Below are 21450 nucleotides of genomic sequence, written 5' to 3' on the forward strand. Positions count from 1 at the left end.
TGACCTATCCAGATATGAGATAACATGACATCATGACCTATCCAGATATGAGATAACATGACATCATGACCTATCCAGATATGAGATAACATGACATCATGACCTATCCAGATATGAGATAACATGACATCATGACCTATCCAGATATGAGATAACATGACATCATGACCTATCCAGATATGAGATAACATGACATCATGACCTATCCAGATATGAGATAACATGACATCATGACCTATCCAGATATGAGATAACATGACATCATGACCTATCCAGATATGACATAACATGACATCATGACCTATCCAGATATGAGATGACATGACATCATGACCTATCCAGATATGAGATAACATGACATCATGACCAATCCAGATATGAGATAACATGACATCATGACCTATCCAGATATGAGATAACATGACATCATGACCTATCCAGATATGAGATAACATGACATCATGACCTATCCAGATATGAGATAACATGACATCATGACCTATCCAGATATGAGATAACATGACATCATGACCTATCCAGATATGAGATAACATGACATCATGACCAATCCAGATATGACATAACATGACATCATGACCTATCCAGATATGAGATAACATGACATCATGACATCCTTCATCAAATGTTGATATTCTGATGAGGGAAAACATTCCAGAGGATGTAATCACTGTGTTGATTGGTTGAGGTATTCCATCCCTTTTTAAAGAATAAAAGGCTGTCATAGGAGAGTTGTTTGTTAATCTGTTTTGAACCTGCTACTTTTGTATTATTACATGACATTCACGTCAAACTCAGTTGTTAATGGCCTCGTTGAGGGCGTTGTAAAAGTTTGCAGGAAGGAAGCTGTTGTCCTTTACATCACACAGTAAGTGGATTTTGTGAGTTTTGGGGGAATCTCATCCGTTGAGAGGATCCATTGAAGCTGGTTGTCTGGTGGTATAATGACAGACAATCACAGTCTAACTGTTCAGCTAGTCTTATTTGCAAAAAAACAACAACATGTTTCTATGTCCGTAAAATGTAGGCTGAAAAATCAACTCGTAAAAAGTTAAATTCCCAACGAAAAAAAATGGTACAATTGTCTTAAAATGTTCCTCATGTTCTAGCTTGCTTTCCAGTGCTCCTTGTCTGTTACAGCCAGCACACACACGCACGCACGCACGCACACACACACACACACACACACACACACACACACACACACACACACACACACACACACACACACACACACACACACACACACACACACACACAGTTAGAGCATTGGCAGTGTCAGTGAACTGCCCTTGACTCGTTGGCAGGCCTTCTTTTCATCTCACTTCGTGTGTCCCAAATGGCACCTTATTCCCTATATAGTGGATTACGTATTACTGGAGCCCTATGTGTGCCCTGGTCGAAAGTAGTGCACTATATAGGGAATAAGGTGCCCTTTGGGTCGTAGCCATTGACTGGGGTTCCCGCACCAGTAAAGATTTCACAATGGCCTTTAAAAGTGTATGTAGAAAAGACGGCAGACAAAAGAGCAGTACCACCCATGCACTATTGCCCCTGTTCACATGTTAATGAGTCTGCTTGTTGATGTGTGTAGTAAGACGACGTAGTTACGTAGTTGTAAGATGTTTACTAAGAGTGCAACTCCGGCAATGGCCTAGTTGTATGGGTGCAGCCCAAGTGGCACATTTTTTCCTACGTAGTAGTGTGCTACTTTTGACAAATAGTAGTGCACTATATTGGGGTGAGGGTGCCATTTGCGATGCAGACTTATGTGTGTTACCTCGGACTACTACCTACAGCCTCGGTTTCCCCCTATGTATATGTGTAACCTCGTTGTTGGTGGGGACATCGTTCAGGCTGGGTTTTTAAAAAGATCCATTGCAGCTGTTTTTAATCTCAATATCAGACAATTAAGTATCCTACTCTGATTGTTTTTCAATTCAAATTGGCAAAAAGAAACAAAAATGATCTGTTATTGGCAGAGAGGTTTAGAACTCTTTCTTATTGGTCTATTAAATATTACCACGTGGTGATGTCACCGTGGAAGGCCAAAACTCCCTCCCACCAAAAGTGGCTGAAATTTCAGGCAGCCTTTTCAAACAGCTCTTACACTAAATGTGCATTATCATAATTTTCAAAATGTCACAGCGTTATTCCAATCGCAAAGTGTGGAAATATATATAAAATACAGGGAAATCTTGTTTTTGACTGCACTAGGCCTTTAAGGTCTGAAGAGAGGGAAGAAAGGAGGGAGGCTGGGTCCCAGTCCTTGTTCATTAGAGCTGTGTTTGGAGGGCTGCACTGAGAGGGCGGACTTACATCTGAACCTGACAGCTACACTGTGGTGAATAGCTCAAAAGATTCAAAAATCTGGGAGAAAGTGCCAAGAAGACAGGAGTCTAAGGTTGCGAGTGTCTGACAGTAGATAAGCCAAAGAGCGAGAGAGAGAGAAACTTTGAAGATGACACCTGCCAGTTTGGTGTTAGGCTGGTTCCTGCTCGCTGTGAGGACAGTCAACTCTGCTGTGTATCTGGACCCTGAGGAAGAGGGTGAGTTCAGTTCACTTCAACACCACTGGGATCCAACTACTTCAGGGTTGCTATAATCCCGTTCTTTCCCCCAGAAAATTCAGTTGCAGGATTTCTGGAATAAGCAGGGAATACGCCGAGAGAATCCTCCAAGTTGGAATTCTCTTCAACCAAGCTTTTTGATAAACAAATTAATTTTGGGGACGTTTTCAGGAATTTTGCAACCCTATTCGTGAACAAATGTCAAGTTGAACATCTGTTTTTGGAACTGTTTGTTGATGTGGGCTTAATGTTTGATGGGTCTTTTTCAACAATAAGAACCTGTTAAAATCTAGAGATCACATGTATTACAGAAGTATACCAGAAGCAGCATGTTGTCACAGGGGAAACTGTTTGGAGTTTGTGATGGAACATGTAGGAGAATGGAATCTATAGATTTAACCTTGCTGTAACAATACTGATATTGTCACATACTGTGTAGCATAGAACATTCTTATAATAATGGTATAGGTGCACATACTGATGTACAATGTAATACCTTTAAAACTCCATTTACCAGATTTAATGCCATCTCATTTTAAGTTATGATATTTCACATGTGATTTCAGGTTCTGTGATTTCATGTGATGTGATTTAATTTGATCTAATTTCTTGTTCTGTGATTTCGTGTTATCTGATTTTCATGTCAGGGTCAGGGGGACAGGATGTATTTGTAGTACCTCTGACTCCTTCCTCTCGCCTCGAGCTGAATGAAACTGTCCTCTGCACCAATGACCTGATGAAGGTGGTCATTCCCAGTGCCTTCTTCCTCAACAAAGAGCCACCTGTTTATGTAAGTTCTGTTTCACCTAGAATTAATATTTCTTTATAATACCATTTACTTACCATTAATCTACTGTTAAATGTGGTATTATAGATTACTGCCTGTGTGCTGTGATGTGCTGTGTCATATTGTGCAACATCTTGCTCTAGTAATCTCAGCACCCAAAACCAAATCACCTTTTTAATATTAGGCTGTCACGTGGGTCTACTGCAACTCTCTAGTAATCCCCTCTCTTAGGTCTGGGATTTGCACCTAAATGACCCGGAATGCCGTGGTGTTGAGGTTGGAGATGACTATGTCTTCAGCATCAAGACTAATCTATCTGACTGTGGGACGATCATGGTGAGACTGTGTTTTTCCCTTTGGACATGCCCTTTCATTCCAGGGGCATTGCAATTCTGTAACGATTGCTTTGGAAGATTTACTTGTGCACGCCAACTATTAAGGATTTAAATCCGTAAAGTAAACAAAGTAGTAACCTTTGTCATTCAGAGCTACCCAGATAAAGTAGAAAGACATTAGTGCCAGGAACATAGAGATAAACTACAGTTGGGATTCCTTTCACCAATCACATAAAATCCCCATCACAGTAAATTACCTAATTTTACGATGCACTTCTGTTTTACTGCGCTCTGGCCTCCTGTCTGGTGTAGTTTTGTAGATCCTCCCAGCACTAGTTCGTGTGAGCTAAATAGGAGTTTGGATAGACGCAATGCTCAAAATGACTAGCATTAATAACACCTCTTGTTTTCCTTTATAAGTTACATATACACTCACTGGCCAGTTCATTAGGTACACCCATCTAGTACCAGATCAGTTCCCCCTTTGTCTCCAGAACAGCCTGAATTTTTCAAGGCATGGATTCTACAAGGTCTCGGAAATATTACACAGGGATGATGGTCCATGCTGACGTGATGGCATCATGCAGTTGCTGCAGATTGGACTGAGGTACATTCATGCTGCAAACAGCCCGTTCCATCTCATCCCGAAGGTGCTCTATTGGGTTCGGTTAGCAACAATGTTCAGATAACAACAATGTTCAGATATGCTGTGGTGTTCAATCGTTGCTCAATTGGTATCAAGGGACCTAACGTGTTCCAGGAAACATTCCCCACACCAGTACACCACTGCCACCAGCCTCTTCTGTTGTCACCAGGCAGGATGAGTCCATGGTCTCATGCTGCTTATGCCAAATCCTGACTCTGCCATCAGCATGACGCAACAGGAACTGGGATCCAGTGTTGGAGATTGCTTGCCCACTGGAGCGGCGTCTTCCTGTTTCAGCTGTTTGAGGGAAACTGGCCGTCTGCTACAATAGCCCTTCCTTTATAAGGACCGACGAGTTGTGCGTTCCAAGATGCCGTTCTGCACACCACTGTTGTACTACACCATTATTTGTCTGTTTGTGGCCAGCCTGTTAGCTTGCATAATTCTTGCCATTTTCCTTCGACCTCTCGTCAACGAGTTGCTGCTGACTGGATGTTTTGTGTTTGTCTCACCATTTTCTGTAAACCATAGACACTGTCGTGCGTGAAAAGCCCAGAAGGCCGGCCGTTTCTGAGATACTGGATCCTGCACGCCTGTCACCAACGATCATATCACGCTCAAAGTCGTTTAGGTCACTCGTTTTGCCCTCTCTAATGTTCAGTTGAACAATAGCTTAATGACTCGATGCCTTTCTGGCTGCTTTATATAACAAGTCGCCTGACTCACTGTCTGTAAGAGCAGACCATTTTTGTAAATGGGCTGGTGTACCTAATAAACAGGCCGGTGAGTGTAGACCTCAGCTTCCTGCACTGTAATAATCTTGTAATCTGTAGAACGAGAGAGGGAGAGACACAGAGAGAGAGAGAGAGAGAGAGAGAGTAAGAGAGTGAGACAGAGAAAGGAAAGAAAGAGATAAGTAGCCTATATGAAAATAGGGAGTGTTGTTCCTCCCAAGAGCTTCTAGACTTTATTCAAAGCAGCAAGGAGGGGTGGGAGCTTAAAGCTCTAAATTATCAGGGTTGACACAGAAATGAGGAGTGTGTTTTCAGACCTGCTGAATAGCCAGACAATAAATCTTTTTTTTTTTTTGTGTAAGATTTTATTTAGGTTTTTAGACAATAGACAAGGACAATAGACAATTTAACAATTCACAGACACGGATCCACTAAACTAGACATGACGTTGGCTGGGATTTAACGCCTTCAACCTTCAACAGGAAGAAAAAAAGACAAATACATTTCAACAAACATTAATGACATCATCTTTGCTCAGACCTGTTCCCACAGTGTCGACAGCTATGTTGTTTGTTCTCATAATAACACACTGTTTTCCCTTTTCACCCGTTGGTTATTTCTAGTGCTTTAATTGCATGGCACACCTCTTCAAATTGTTCTATTTAGTTTATTTCTGTAGCCCGCATTTTTTTTCCAATAATACTGCATTTGATTCATCCAATGGCTTAACGATGGAGGATCTGATCATTCCATTTACATCTGATCATTCCATTTACATCTGATCATTCCATTTACATCTGATCATTCCATTTACATCTGATCATTCCATTTACATCTGATCATTCCATTTACATCTGATCATTCCATTTACATCTGATCATTCCATTTACATCTGATCAATCCATTTGAAAATGTCACTCCAAATTGCTTTTTAAATAAAATAATTTTATATCACCCAAGAAGTAATTTATGGTTTCTATACCTTTAGTTTTCCATGTGGGCCAATTTATTGGTGAATTCTGAAAAGCTATCCAAGGATTTTTCCATAGGGGTGTGTTTTTAGGGAGTGATATTGGTTCTTGTAGAATTCATTGAATTCTTAACTATGTTATTAGCTCCATCCTTTCAAAATAGACACATTAAAAGATTCTGGGGATGAAAATGAGCATCTTCAATATGTAGGCTCCCCATTGTTCCTCTTTTGTGCATTTAACAATATGTCGCAAGTACTGTATACAATTCCAAAGTTAAAATCACCCTCCGAGATTTCCTTTTCCATTGGCCCACTTTGTATTCCCGCCACTTATAATCCCTCCCAGCCCGGTCTCATACAGTGGCAGCAGTACCACAGCTCTTTTAACTTTGGTGTGCTTTAAATCTGTACTTAAGACCATGAGTGTCAATGTGATGCTTGCTTAGAATGCACAGAGGCATTTCTTGTAAAGCGAACGGAATGTCAACACAGTTTTGTAGGGGGGGGGGCTCGCCCTCTCTCCCTCTCGCTACCCTCGCAGTTGTTTTACAAGGCTCCAGCCCTAGTGAAATTAGTAAGCCTGCTTTGCATTTGGGATTAGAAGTTGTTTGGGAAACGAAGGGATGACCCTGAGGTACAGACAGAATGGGAGAGGTACAGACAGGATGGGAGAGGTACAGACAGGACCGGAGAGGTACAGACAGGACCAGAGAGGTACAGACAGGACGGAAGAGATACAGACAGGACGGGAGAGGTACAGAAAGGACCAGAGAGGTACAGACAGGACCAGAGAGGTACAGACAGGACCAGAGAGGTACAGACAGGAGGGGAGAGGTACAGATAGGAGGGGAGAGGTACAGACAGGACCGGAGAGGTACAGACAGGACCAGAGAGGTACAGACAGGAGAGGAGAGGTACAGACAGGAGGGGAGAGGTACAGACAGGACCGGAGAGGTACAGACAGGAGGGGAGAGGTACAGACAGGAGGGGAGAGGTACAGACAGGACCAGAGAGGTACAGACAGGACCGGAGAGGTACAGACAGGAGGGGAGAGGTACAGACAGGAGGGGAGAGGTACAGACAGGACCGGAGAGGTACAGACAGGAGGGGAGTGGTACAGACAGGAGGGGAGAGGTACAGACAGGATGGAGTGGTACAGACAGGAGGGGAGAGGTACAGACAGGAGGGGAGAGGTACAGACAGGAGGGGAGAGGTACAGACAGGAGGGGAGAGGTACAGACAGGAGGGGAGTGGTACAGACAGGAGGGGAGAGGTACAGACAGGAGGGGAGCGGTACAGACAGGATGGGAGTGGTACAGACAGGAGGGGAGAGGTACAGACAGGACCGGAGAGGTACAGACAGGAGGGGAGAGGTACAGACAGGCCCAGAGAGGTACAGACAGGAGGGGAGAGGTACAGACAGGACCGGAGAGGTACAGACAGGAGGGGAGAGGTACAGACAGGACCGGAGAGGTACAGACAGGAGGGGAGAGGTACAGACAGGAGGGGAGAGGTACAGACAGGAGGGGAGAGGTACAGACAGGAGGGGAGAGGTACAGACAGGAGGGGAGAGGTACAGTGGGGGCTATATTAATACCCTGGTGTTGTTAAGTCTGGACAGTAAGGCCAAGGGTCAATTCATCCTTCCCAATGGCCGTGGGACCAGTACTCCTTTTGCCCACAACACGGATCTGAGCACAACCCTGTCACACCTTATCATCCAACCCCTCTTTATAGTTTCAGTAGCCGGCTACTAAACATTTCCACTGTAATAATCACACATTCTTCAGTCACAGAAAACCACAGGGTTGCTGCCTACTGGACATAGTTAGAGACTCTGTTTGGGGAAAATGTCATCTTGGAACCCAGAACCAAATCTCTGTTTGGGGAAAGTGTCATCTTGGAACCCAGAACCAAATCTTACGTTGACTGGCCAGCTACTCAATTTGACATTTATGTTAACAGTCTTGTCACACAAGACGAAGGAAAGAGTTTGCTAAAGAAGAATGGCTTTTAATAATGTAATAATATATACCATTTAGCAGATGCTTTTATCCTAAGTGACTTACAGCATACGTGCATACAGGCATTTGGTGAATGTAGCAGGGTTTGTGATGAGAATGATGTTCATTGGCTACAGCTCAGTGTTCAACACCATAGTCCACTCCAAGCTCATCACCCTGCTTGGGACCCTGGGACTGACACCCTCCTTCTGCAACTGGATCCTGAACTTCCTGACGGACAGACCCCAGGTGGTTAGGGTAGGCAACAACACCTCCGCCACGCTGACCCTCAGGGGTGTGTGCGTAGTCCCCTCCTGTACTCCCTGTTCACCAACAACTGAGTGGCCGCGCACGACACCAACACTGATGACACGATGTTGGTAGACCTGATCACTGACGGCAATAAGAAGGCCTACAGGGAGGTCAGAGACATCGTGTGGTTCTAGGACAACGACCTCTCCCTCAATGTCAGTAAGACCAAGGAGTTGATCATGGACTACAGGTGAAAGAGGGGAGAGCACGCCCTCATCCACATCGACAGGGTTGTAGTGGAGCGGGTTGAGAGCTTCAAGTTCCTTGGCGTCAACATCACTAAGAACTTAACATGGTCCACACACACCCACACAGTCGTGAAGAGGGCATGGCAGCACCACTTCCCCCTCAGGAGGCAGAAAAGAATGGGCATGGGCCTCATATCCTCAAAAGCATCTTGACTGGCTGCATCACAGCTTGGTATGGCAAATGCACCGCACTTGACTGCAAAGCACTACAGAGGATGGTGCGGACAACCCAGTACATCACATGGGCCGAGCTTCCTGCCATCCAGGACCTCTATATCAGGCGGTGTCAGAGGAAGGCCCTAAAAACTCTGCTACCGTCTGGAAAATGGTACCGGAGCATCGGCTCTTGGATCAACAGGCTCCATGACAGCTTCTACCCCCAAGCCATAAGACTGCTAAATAACCAGACTGTTAGATAGTCAATTAATGGTACCCAAACAATCTGCACTGACTCTATCTTGCACTGACCTTACACACACTCACTAGACTATACACTGAGTGTACACATTGACCTGGTACTCCCTGTATATAGATCCACATTGATCTGGTACTGGTACTCTCTGTATATAGCTCCACGTTGATGTGGTACTGATACTCTCTGTATATAGCTCCACATTGATCTGGTACTGGTACTCCCTGTATATAGCTCCACATTGATGTGGTACTGGTACTCCCTATATATAGCTCCACATTGATCTGGTACTGGTGCTCCCTGTATATAACTCCACATTGATCTGGTACTCTCTGTATATAGCTCCACATTGATCTGGTACTGGTACTCCCTGTATATAGCTCCACATTGATGTGGTACTGGTACTCCCTGTATATAGCTCCACATTGATGTGGTACTGGTACTCCCTGTATATAGCTCCACATTGATGTGGTACTGGTACTCCCTATATATAGCTCCACATTGATCTGGTACTGGTTCTCCCTGTATATAACTCCACATTGATCTGGTACTCTCTGTATATAGCTCCACATTGATCTGGTACTGGTACTCCCTGTATATAGCTCCACATTGATCTGGTACTGGTACTCCCTGTATATAGCTCCACATTGATGTGGTACTGATACTCTCTGTATATAGCTCCACATTGATCTGGTACTGGTACTCCCTGTATATAACTCCACATTGATCTGGTACTCTCTGTATATAGCTCCACATTGATCTGGTACTGGTACTCCCTGTATATAGCTCCACATTGATCTGGTACTGGTACTCCCTGTATATAGCTCCACATTGATGTGGTACTGGTACTCCCTGTATATAGATCCACATTGATCTGGTACTGGTACTCCCTGTATATAGCTCCACATTGATCTGGTACTGGTACTCTCTGTATATAGCTCCACGTTGATGTGGTACTGATACTCTCTGTATATAGCTCCACATTGATCTGGTACTGGTACTCCCTGTATATAGCTCCACATTGATCTGGTACTGGTACTCCCTGTATATAGCTCCACATTGATCTGGTACTGGTACTCCCTGTATATAGCTCCACATTGATCTGGTACTGGTACTCCCTGTTTATAGCTCCACATTGATGTGGTACTGGTACTCCCTGTATATAGCTCCACATTGATCTGGTACTGGTACTCCCTGTATATAACTCCACATTGATCTGGTACTCCCTGTATATAGCTCCACATTGATCTGGTACTGGTACTCCCTGTATATAGCTCCACATTGATCTGGTACTGGTACTCCCTGTATATAACTCCACATTGATGTGGTACTGGTACTCCCTGTATATAACTCCACATTGATCTGGTACTGGTACTCCCTGTATATAGCTCCACATTGATGTGGTACTGGTACTCCCTGTATATAACTCCACATTGATCTAGTACTGGTACTCCCTGTATATAGCTCCACATTGATCTAGTACTGGTACTCCCTGTATATAGCTCCACATTGATCTGGTACTGGTACTCCCTGTATATAACTCCACATTGATCTGGTACTGGTACTCCCTGTATATAACTCCACATTGATCTGGTACTGGTACTCCCTGTATATAACTCCACATTGATCTGGTACTGGTACTCCCTGTATATAACTCCACATTGATCTGGTACTGGTACTCCCTGTATATAACTCCACATTGATCTGGTACTCCCTTTATATAGCTCCATTCATGTGTGTTGTATTTTATTACTATTTGTAGCCCTTTCCTGTAGTCAAATGACCTCGTGGACTCATGGGTGGAATGTATAGTTTTCATAATTTCATAAATAGTAAACATTATTTGAAAAAAAAACTCAGAAAATCTGGTGTTTCTATGTCAAACCGTTTTGCTATATTTCAGTCTTGTGTGATGTATATAAAGTGTAATATTGGGATGCAAACTAAAAAAATGAATATATTTCAACTCTATATCTGACATGGTATAGGTGCCTTCTTTTTTTAAAGCCCATAACCATGTGTGTGAGGTGTATACTCTTGTTTCAAAGTAGATTTGTTAAAAACTACCAAGAAACACTCTGTGTGACCCTGATTTAGCCCACTGCAGTAAAAAGTTAAACTGTGCGTCTTTGGGAAGGTCTTGTAAGCAAGCATTGATGGTAAGGTCTACTACACCTGTTGTATTCAAATTGTATTTTATTTGTGTTGTGTGCGTCATGGTCATCAATCTCCAGTCACTTCCTAAGTGACTCATTTAGCTGTGGAATAATGTACCAAGCCAGCCAGTACATCACGTTTGTCTGACTGATAGACTTATAGGTCTGCCCTCATAATCTTCATGTTTCCTTGACGCTGTTGTTTTTCTGACGTCCTTCTAGGCATCAGATGATACACATATTATGTTCATAAACACCATACGCAACAACGATTTGGATGTCGTCACAAGGAACTACATCAACATCACGTTCGTCTGCCGTTACCCGATAAACTATATGGTACAGCAGCCCAATGGGGAAAACGTGATCAGAGTGGATGTCAAGTAAGATATCTAGCTAAGGTTGAGGGAAAAAAAATCACATTTGGTAATAGATTTACATTACGAGTTCACTAACACATAATTTACGATTGTTCACACAGTCTCAATTGACCAAAGCATCTTATCTAAAAGAGGACGTTTAGTAAACATTATTTGAAGAAACCAGTACCACATCAACCATATATATATGGTGCTCCATATATATATGGTGCTCCAACCACCTTTAAGATCTCTGTTGGACGAGTCTAACGTCCACTTAAGTCGAATTTTTCACTTTAGTCATTCGTGTCAAAAATTTGACTTTAGTGGGAATTAGGATTCTCCCTCTAACTGTAACTCGAGCACTGCACCTATACATCTATACTATTCTCTCCAGGACCATCACTCTGAACACAGAAGATGGGAACTTCTCTGTGTCCATGCTGCTTTATAAAGACGAAGACTTTGAGGACAAGTGGACCACTGTGCCCTCCCTGACCCTGGACGACAACATCTATGTTAAAGTGTTGATGGTAAAGATCACCATGTCATTATCTTTCTGTTTGATTCAGTGTCATGTACTGTATCTGTCATCTGTTGTATGTTGCAACCACACTCTGCACCGTCACACGGCCTTCTTAGGCATGGTGTTGTTGAAATATGAAATCAGAGCTGATCTTGTAAAGATAACTAGCCTAACTAAATATCTGCTGGTTACTGGAAGTACCAACAAATATGGTACCGAATTTGATTGATTCATAACAGACCCTATAATCTGTAGAAGCTTACTGTGTCTGAGCCGTTGTGCTTCTTGCTGGATAATGATAAGCACCTTTAGTGAATGTTGAGCTGAATGACCAGTCTTTGGCCCTGACCATAGACAGAGCATGCGTTCCAAATGGCATCCTATTCCCTATATAGTGCATGACTTTTGACCAGGGCACATCGGGCACTACATAGGGAATAGGGTACCATTTGGGATATAACCCCAGTCTTTGGCCCTGACCATACACATGCAGTACTTGTCAAGTAGGGAGTCGCCGGCAGGTAGCTTAGTGGTTACGAGACTTTGGGCTAGTAACCGAATGGTCGCTGGTTCGAATCCCCGAGCAGCCTAGGTGAAAATTTGTTGTTGTGCCTTTGAGCAAGGAACTTAACCCTAATTGCTCCTGTAAGTCACTCTGGATAAGAGCGTCTCATAATTACTCAAATGTAAAATGAAAATTATATTGACACTAGACCTTGTGGGCAGCTAATCAACTAAACAGTAATGTGAGTGCTGCTCCTCTTGATCCTCTCTACTCTCTGTTGTTATCACTGTTCTGACCCCCTGCCTCTCTGTTGTTATCACAGGCTGTTATCACTGCTCTGACCCCCTGCCTCTCTGTTGTTATCACTGCTCTGACCCCCTGCCTCTCTGTTGTTATTACAGGCTGTTATCACTGTTCTGACCCCCTGCCTCTATCACTTCTCTGACCCCCTGCCTCTATCACTGTTCTGACCCCTTGCCTCTATCGCTGCTCTGACCCCTGCCTCTATCACTGCTCTGACCCTTTGCCTCTATCGCTACTCTGACCTCCTGCCTCTGTTGTTATTACAGGCTGTTATCACTGTTCTGACCCCCTGCCTCTATCACTGCTCTGACCTCCTGCCTCTATCGCTGCTCTGACCTCCTGCCTCTATCACTGCTCTGACCCCCTGCCTCTCTGTTGTTATTACAGGCTGTTATCACTGTTCTGACCCCCTGCCTCTATCACTGCTCTGACCCCCTGCCTCTATCACTTCTCTGACCCCTTTCCTCTATCACTGCTCTGACCCCCTGCCTCTCTGTTGTTATTACAGGCTGTTATCACTGCTCTGACCCCCTGCCTCTCTGTTATTATCACTGTTCTGACCCCTGCCTCTCTGTTGTTATTACAGGCTGTTATCACTGCTCTGACCCCCTGCCTCTATCACTGCTCTGACCACCTGCCTCTCTGTTGTTATGACTGTTCTGACCCCTGCCTCTCTGTTATTATTACAGGCTGTTATCACTGCTCTGACCCCCTGTCTCTATCACAGCTCTGACCCCCTGCCTCTCTGTTGTTATTACAGGCTGTTATCACTGCTCTGACCCACTGTCTCTATCACTGTTCTGACCACCTGCCTCTCTGCTGTTATCACAGTCTGCTATCACTTCTCTGACCCCCTGTCTCTATCACTGCTCTGACCCCCTGCCTCTATCACTGCTCTGACCCCCTGCCTCTATCACTGTTCTGACCCCCTGCCTCTATCACTGCTCTGACCACTGCCTCTCTGTTGTTATCACAGTCTGCTATCACTTCTCTGACCCCCTGCCTCTATCACTGCTCTGCATACTAACTACAACTTGGACTCTAGTTCTCTCGCTCTCTATTTCTCCCCACAGTATCTCTATCCTCACTCAATTCAATTCAATGCAAGGGCTTTATTGGCATGGGAAACATGTTTATATTGCCAAAGGAAGTGAATTAGATAATAAACTGATGAAATTATCAGAAATGAACAGTAAACCTTACACCCACAAAATGTTCAAAAGAATAGAGACATTTCAAATGCTACGGCCATGTACAGTGTTTTAACAGTGTGCAAATAGTTGAAGTATAAAAGGGGACAGACGTTTTGATCAAGAGAGACCTTAAGAAAATATGTACATTTTCTCTAACACTAAGCATACAAATATGTATTTTACACTTATAAGGAAGGTGAAATCTTACACTTTGTTATTTTATCATTTGATTGTGCTGTATTTAGAAAGCATATCAGTCATTTCCAACTTATTCATACAGTTTTGTTGAATAAGAAATCCATCATGTTTTCATATTTGTAGCATATTGGTACTGTGCACTTGAGCTTGTGTCCTTAAAAGTGACAACACCTCAGCAATGTATAACTATTTTTTACCAGAAAGATTTGAACCTTTCTTTGAGTATGCCGCATTACTAGTTATTGTTTATGGCCCTCTCATGATGAAGAATTACTTTTGGGGATTACGTAGATGACATTTAACTGGTATCCACCCATCTACACTGGATTTAACAAGTGACATCAATGAGGGATCATAGCCTTCACCTGGATTCGCCTGGTCAGTCTATGTCATGGAAAGAGTAGGTGTTCTTAATAAACCAATTACTCTAGTGGGCACATTTGGGCAGTCTTGACACAACATTTTGAACAGATATGCAATGGTTCATTGGATCAGTCTAAAACTTTGCACATACACTGCTGCCATCTAGTGCCTGGGCTGGAATAATACAATGGGGCCTTTCTCTTGCGTTTCAAAGATGATGGTACAAAAAAATATGGATGTTTTTTTATTTGTATTATCTTTTACCAGATCTAATGTGTTATATTCTCCTACATTCATTTCACATTGCCACAAACTTCAAAGTGTTTCCTTTCAAATGGTATCAAGAATGTGCATATCCTTGCCTCAGGTCCTGAGCTCCAGGCAGTGAGATTTGAGTATTTCATTTTAGGTGAAAATTGGAAAAAAAAGGTTGGATCCTTTTGAATACTCAGTGTAGTTTGTATTTACAATGGTGTTTGTTCTTCACTGGTTGTATTTACAATGGTGTTTGTTCTTCACTGGTTGTATTTACAATGGTGTTTGTTCTTCACTGGTTGTATTTACAATGGTGTTTGTACTTCACTGGTTGTATTTACAATGGTGTTTGTTCTTCACTGGTTGTATTTACAATGGTGTTTGTTCTTCACTGGTTGTATTTACAATGGTGTTTGTTCTTCACTGGTTGTATTTACAATGGTGTTTGTTCTTCACTGGTTGTATTTACAATGGTGTTTGTTCTTCACTGGTTGTATTTACAATGGTGTTTGTTCTTCACTGGTTGTATTTACAATGGTGTTTGTTCTTCACTGGTTGTATTTACAATGGTGTTTGTACTTCACTGGTTGCCCTTTTCATGCAGCAACAGCTCACACATCTTGCTACTGTGATGGCATCCTATGGTATTTCACCTAATATACAGTCGTGACCAAAAGTTGAGAATTACACAAATATACATTTTCACAAAGTCTGCTGCCTCAGATTGTATGATGGCAATTTGCATATACTCCAGAATGTTATGAAGAGTGATCAGATGAATTGCAATTAATTGCAAAGTCCCTCTTTGCCATGCAAATGAACTGAATCCCCAAAAAAACATTTCCACTGCATTTCAGCCCTGCCACAAAAGGAGCAGCTGACATTATGTCAGTGATTCTCTCGTTAACATAGGTGTGAGTGTTGACGAGGACAAGGCTGGAGATCACTCTGTCATGCTGACTGAGTTCGAATAACAGACTGGAAGCTTCAAAAGGAGGGTGGTGCTTGGAATCATTGTTCTTCCTCTGTCAACCATGGTTACCTGCAAGGAAACACGTGCCATCATCATTACTTTGCACAAAAAGGGCTTCACAGGCAAGGTCATTGCTGCCAGTAAGATTGCACCTAAATTAACCATTTATCGGATCATCAAGAACTTCAAGGAGAGCTGTTCAATTGTTGTGAAGAAAGCTTCAGGGCACCCAAGAAAGTCCAGCAAGCGCCAGGACCGTCTCCTAAAGTTGATTCAACTGCGGGATCGGGGCACCACTAGTACAGAGCTTGCTTAGGAATGGCAGCAGGCAGGTCTGAGTGCATCTGCACGCACAGTGAGGCGAAGACTTTTGGAGGATGGCCTGGTGTCAAAAAGGGCAGCAAAGAAGCCACTTCTCTCCAGGAAAAACATCAGGGACAGACTGATATTCTGAAAAGGTACAGGGATTGGACTGCTGAGGACTGGGGTAAAGTCATTTTCTCTGATGAATCCCCTTTCCGATTGTTTGGGGCATCCATAGAAAAGCTTGTTTAGAGAAGACAAGGTGAGCGCTACCATCAGTCCTGTGTCATGCTAACAGTAAAGCATCCTGAGACCATTCATGTGTGGGGTTGCTTCTCAGCCAAGGGAGTGGGCTCACTCACAATTTTGCCTAAGAACACAGCCATGAATAAAGAATGGTAGCAACATCTCCCAACCATCCAGGAACAGTTTGGTGATGAACAATGCCTTTTCCAGCATGATGGAGCACCTTGCCATAAGGCAAAAGTGATAACTTAGTGGCTCGGGGAACAAACATTGATATGTCGGGTCCATGGTCAGGAAACTCCCCAGAACTTAATCCCATTGAGAACTTGTGGTCAAGCCTCAAGAGGCAGGTGGACAAACAAAAACCCACAAATTCTGACAAACTCCAAGCATTGATTATGCAAGAATGGGCTGCCATCAGTGACCCAGAAGTTAATTGACAGCATGCCAGGGCAGATTGCAGAGGCCTTGAAAAAGAAGGGTCAACACTGCAAATATTGACTCTTTGCATCAACTTCATGTAATTGTCAATAAAAGCCTTTGACACTTATAAAATACTTGTAATTATACTTCACTATTCCATAGTAACATCTGACAAAAATATCTAAAGACACTGAAGCAGCTAACTTTGTGGAAATTAATATTTCTGTCATTCTCAATACTTTTGGCCACGACTGTACATTTTATTTTTCAAATTGTTTGTGGGCCTGTGTAATCTGAGGGAAATATGTCTCTCTAATATGGTAATACATTTGGCTAGGAGTGGACACATAGCCTATGTCGGCCTCTCTCAATAAGGCTCACTGAGTCTGTACATAGTCAAATCTTTCCTTAATTTTGGGTCAGTCACGGTAGTCAGGTATTTTTCCACTGTGTATTCTCTGTTTAGGGACAAATAGCATTCCAGTTTGCTTTGTTTTTTGGTTAGTCCTTTCCAATGTGTCAAGTAATTATCTTTAAGTTTTCTCATGATTTGGTTGAGTCTAATTGTGTTGCTGTTCTAGGGCTCCGTGGGGTCTGTTTGTGTTTGTAAACAGAGCCCTAGGACCAGCTTGCTGATGGGAATCTTCTCCAGGTTCATCTCTCTGTAGGTGATGGCTTTGTTATGGAAGGTTTGGGAATACTTATTTTTAGGTGGTTGTAGAATTTAACGGCTATTTTCTGGATTTTGATAATTAGCGGGTTTTGTCCTAATTCTGCTCTGCATGCATTTGTGGTGTTTTACTCTCTATCTGTTGTCCTGGTCAAAATATTGAATGACTGAGTCACCTCTTTGTGTGTGTGTGTGTCACTGACTGCAGTCCTGGTTTGTCTCGCTCTCACTTAGATACCGGCTCATCTTTTGCTGCGTGTGGAGAGATGCTGGGCTACCCCAACCAACGACCCGTACAGCAACATCCAGTACACCTTCATCAAGGACAGGTCTGTTCAAAGGGAAGTTAAACATTATATCACTTTCTATTATAAGCCCCTCTCACCACATCTCGCTTTACATTTCATTCTGTTTGATAGAATTCATAAATATGTTATGGAGGCCTATCTAAATGTATATTTTTGTAGTGTCACATTTTCAACCACACTTGACACCAGCACACAGTCCTCTGGGAATGGTGTTGTTGAAATATGAAATAAGAGCTGCTGAATTGCTTAGACAAGAGACCTGGGGATGACAACGTCAGACCCCCGTCACATGACCCTGTCTGAGGCCATATAGATTTCAGACCCCTGTCACGTGGACCAGGCCCTGTCTGATGCCGCGTTCATGTCATGTCGGAAACCCCAACATTTCCGACTTGCTTGGTAGAAAGATGATATCAGAGTTTCCCACTTGGGAAGTATCAGACTCAACCAATAGGAAGTTCTATGCAAATAACTTACGTTCATTTTAAATCTGAGGTCCCGAGTTTTTGACATGACGTGAACACTGCATCAGCCATATGCATTTCAGCTCAGCAACTGTGCATGTCGTTGACAACCAGGAGGTATGTTGTACTGTTAGCAACAGCAAGGCAATGACTTGCACAAGGACTTTTGTTCACCACTTCTGAGGAGAAAACACTTTGGAGGATCTGTCTTGTCATTCCAAGAATACTAATGTTAATGTGTTTGCATTCCCATTATGAAAGACGGATATGTCACAATAGCAAAGTGCTCTACTCTTACATTGGCATGTGTTCAATCAAAACAAGCGACTGTAGATTATACACCAGTTTTTTTGTACCAGATGTTGGAATAGTTTACTAGGAATTATAGGGAAATCCATTAAAATCCTGAGTTTTATTAACCAACACATTCTAAAATGTATGATATCTTATTCAACGGTTGCACATGCTGCCTCTGATACTGATACGATCCATTGCCTGCTCTCTCTCTGTCTCTCTCGCTTTCTCTGTCTCTCTCTCTCTTTCTCTGTCTCTCTCTCTCTTTCTCTGGCTTTCTTTCTCTGGCTCTCTCTCTTTCTCTGGCTCTCTCTTTCTCTGGCTCTCTCTCTTTTTCTGGCCTCTCTCTGACTCCCTCTCTCTCTGACTCCCTGTCTTTCTCTGGCTCTCTCTCTTTCTCTGGCTCTCTCTTTCTCTGGCTCTCTCTCTTTTTCTGGCCTCTCTCTGACTCCCTCTCTCTCTGACTCCCTGTCTTTCTCTGGCTCTCTCTCTTTCTCTGGCTCCTTCTCTTTCTCTGGCTCTCTCTCTTTCTCTGGCTCTCTCTCGGTCTGTCTCAGCTGCCCAGTTTTGTCAAACGAACCGTTGACAGTGCTGAAGAATGGACAGGGGCCAGAGGCTATGTTCAGGATACAAATGTTCAAGTTCGTGGGCAGCTCTTACAAGGATGTGTTTCTCCACTGCAATGTTCAGATCTGTCACAACACACTTGGGGTCTGTCAGCCTGTGAGTGATCCCTCCCCCTTTCTTCATAAAGATGATGCTCACTGGCTCGTTTAAACCCTAGTTTATAGCAAGGGCCTACTGCTGTCATAAAATAGACAACAAAACACACTTATTTTATGTCTATTATTGCAATGAACTTTCATTTTGGAAAATTGAAAACAAAAAGTAAATATGGTAATTAGACTGGGTAATAATATTATAATTAAACTATATAGATTTGCTTGCTGTACCTTAATATGTCTCCCTAATTTCTATCGTTGATTACTACCCTTAATTTAACAGAACTGTTCTGGTGAGGATAACAATGGGCGGATGAGAAGAGATGTCACTACGGCCCATACAGTATCTTATGGACCAATCAGGCGACGTCTGCCTGAGAGTGACCAACCCAGCCTGAGTAAGTCTCCCAATAAAGGCTCTTTATTTTCCATAAACAACGTACTGTACAGAGATAAAAATGTTGTATTAGAGTGAGGTACACTACCGTTCAAAAGTTTAGGAGGACAAGTACATTAGAGTGTCTAGTTTGAGAAGCAGACGCCTCACAGGGTCTCAACTGGCTGTGTCATTAAAGGGTACCCGCAAAACACCCGTCTCAACATCAACAGTGAAGAGGCGACTCCGGTATGCTGGCCTTCTAGGCAGAGTTGCAAAGAAAAAGCCATATCTCAGAATGGCCAATAAAAATGAAAGATTAAGATGGGCAAAAGAACACAGAGGAACTCTGCCTAGAAGTCCAGCATCCCGGAGTCGCCTCTTCACTGTTGATGTTGAGACTGGTGTTTTGCGGGTACTATTTAATGAAACTGCCAGTTGAGGACTTGTGAGGCGTCTGTTTCTCAAACTAGACACGAATGTACTTGTCCCCTTGCTCAGTTGTGCACCGGGACCTCCCACTCCTCTTTCTATTCTGGTTAGAGACAGTTTGTGCTATTCTGTGAAGGGAGTCATACAAAGCATTGTACGGGATGTACAGTTTCTTGGCAATTTCTCACATGGAATAGCATTAATTTGTCAGAACAAGAATAAACTGACGAGTTTCAGAAGAAAGGTCTTTGTTTCTGGCCATTTTGAGCCTGTAATCGAACCCACAAATGTTGGTGCTCCAGATACTCAACTAGTCTAAAGAAGGCCAGTTTTATCTGGTTCTTTAAAATCAGGACATTTTTCAGCTGTGCAAACATAATTGAAAAAGTGTTTTCTAATGATCAATTAGCCTTTTAAAATGATAAACATGGATTAGCTAACACAGCGTGCCATTGGAAAACAGGAGTGATGGTTTCTGATAACGGGCCTCTGTAGATTTTCTATGTAGGTTTTCCATAAAAAATCTGCTGTTTACAGCTACAATAATCATTTGCAACATTAACAATGTCGACACTGTATTTCTGATCAATTTTATGTTATTTTAATGGACAAAAATGTTTTGCTTTTCTTTCAAAAACAAGGACATTTCTAAGTGACCCCAAACTTTTGAACGGTAGTGTATGTTGCAGATAGAAATGCCATGATAGAGTCAACGTGATTTCTTATTCTACACGCCAGAGAGGCTTGTTTGTCCTTCATAACATATTTCTATCTGAACGTTCCAAAATGTTGTGTCCTGCTCAACACACCCCAGCTCATTTATGTTTTCCGTTTTAAAATGTTTTGCTAAGCGGTGCCCTACTGAATACGTCCCTGCATGTGCCTGACTGATCTCTTGCCCTGCAGACTCTGGAGGTGTGCCCTCGGTGGAGACCTTTGTCCTGGGAGGCCTACTTGTGTTCATGCTGCTGTTCACTGGAGTGTTTGGGAGGCTGTGGCTGCGAACCAGGCGCTCCTACCCAACACAGGAGGCTCAGCTCACCTTGTCCAACATACACCACAACTCAGAGGTGGCCCGCTGATCTAACCCAGCAGTTCAAGCAATGAGAACTGATATGAACTGGTGCACGCAGACACATGCACACATGAACACACATTACATTTCTGCATAAGGAAAGAGGAAAGTATGAATTGATTGTAGGTTGGGGTGTAAATAAAATCTCACTGTAGAAATTAGAGGGATTTTGAAGATGTAAATGAGAACATGTCTCTGCAAGGAGTGTTCTGTGTTGTTTTGTAGAGAAAAATAAAGGTATTTCAAAGAGCTGTTTATGGCGTTTAAT

At 43.0% G+C, this 21450-nt stretch overlaps 1 protein-coding gene across 1 annotated transcript; it reads left to right on the forward strand.

Annotated features, from left to right (window-relative positions):
• Positions 1-2282: 2282 nt before the first annotated feature.
• LOC110505865 (pancreatic secretory granule membrane major glycoprotein GP2) lies at positions 2283-21429 on the forward strand. The gene is made up of 9 exons (XM_021585335.3): positions 2283-2567; positions 3236-3378; positions 3607-3711; positions 11417-11577; positions 11951-12086; positions 17746-17840; positions 19135-19300; positions 19583-19697; positions 21014-21429. Exons 1-9 carry the CDS (start codon positions 2480-2482, stop codon positions 21187-21189), a joined length of 1185 nt encoding a protein of 394 aa, XP_021441010.2. The 5' UTR covers positions 2283-2479; the 3' UTR covers positions 21190-21429.
• Positions 21430-21450: the final 21 nt, after the last annotated feature.

The sequence above is a fragment of the Oncorhynchus mykiss genome, chromosome 25, assembly GCF_057628025.1.
Source record: "Oncorhynchus mykiss isolate SJ-2025 chromosome 25, ASM5762802v1, whole genome shotgun sequence".
NCBI lineage: Eukaryota > Metazoa > Chordata > Actinopteri > Salmoniformes > Salmonidae > Oncorhynchus > Oncorhynchus mykiss.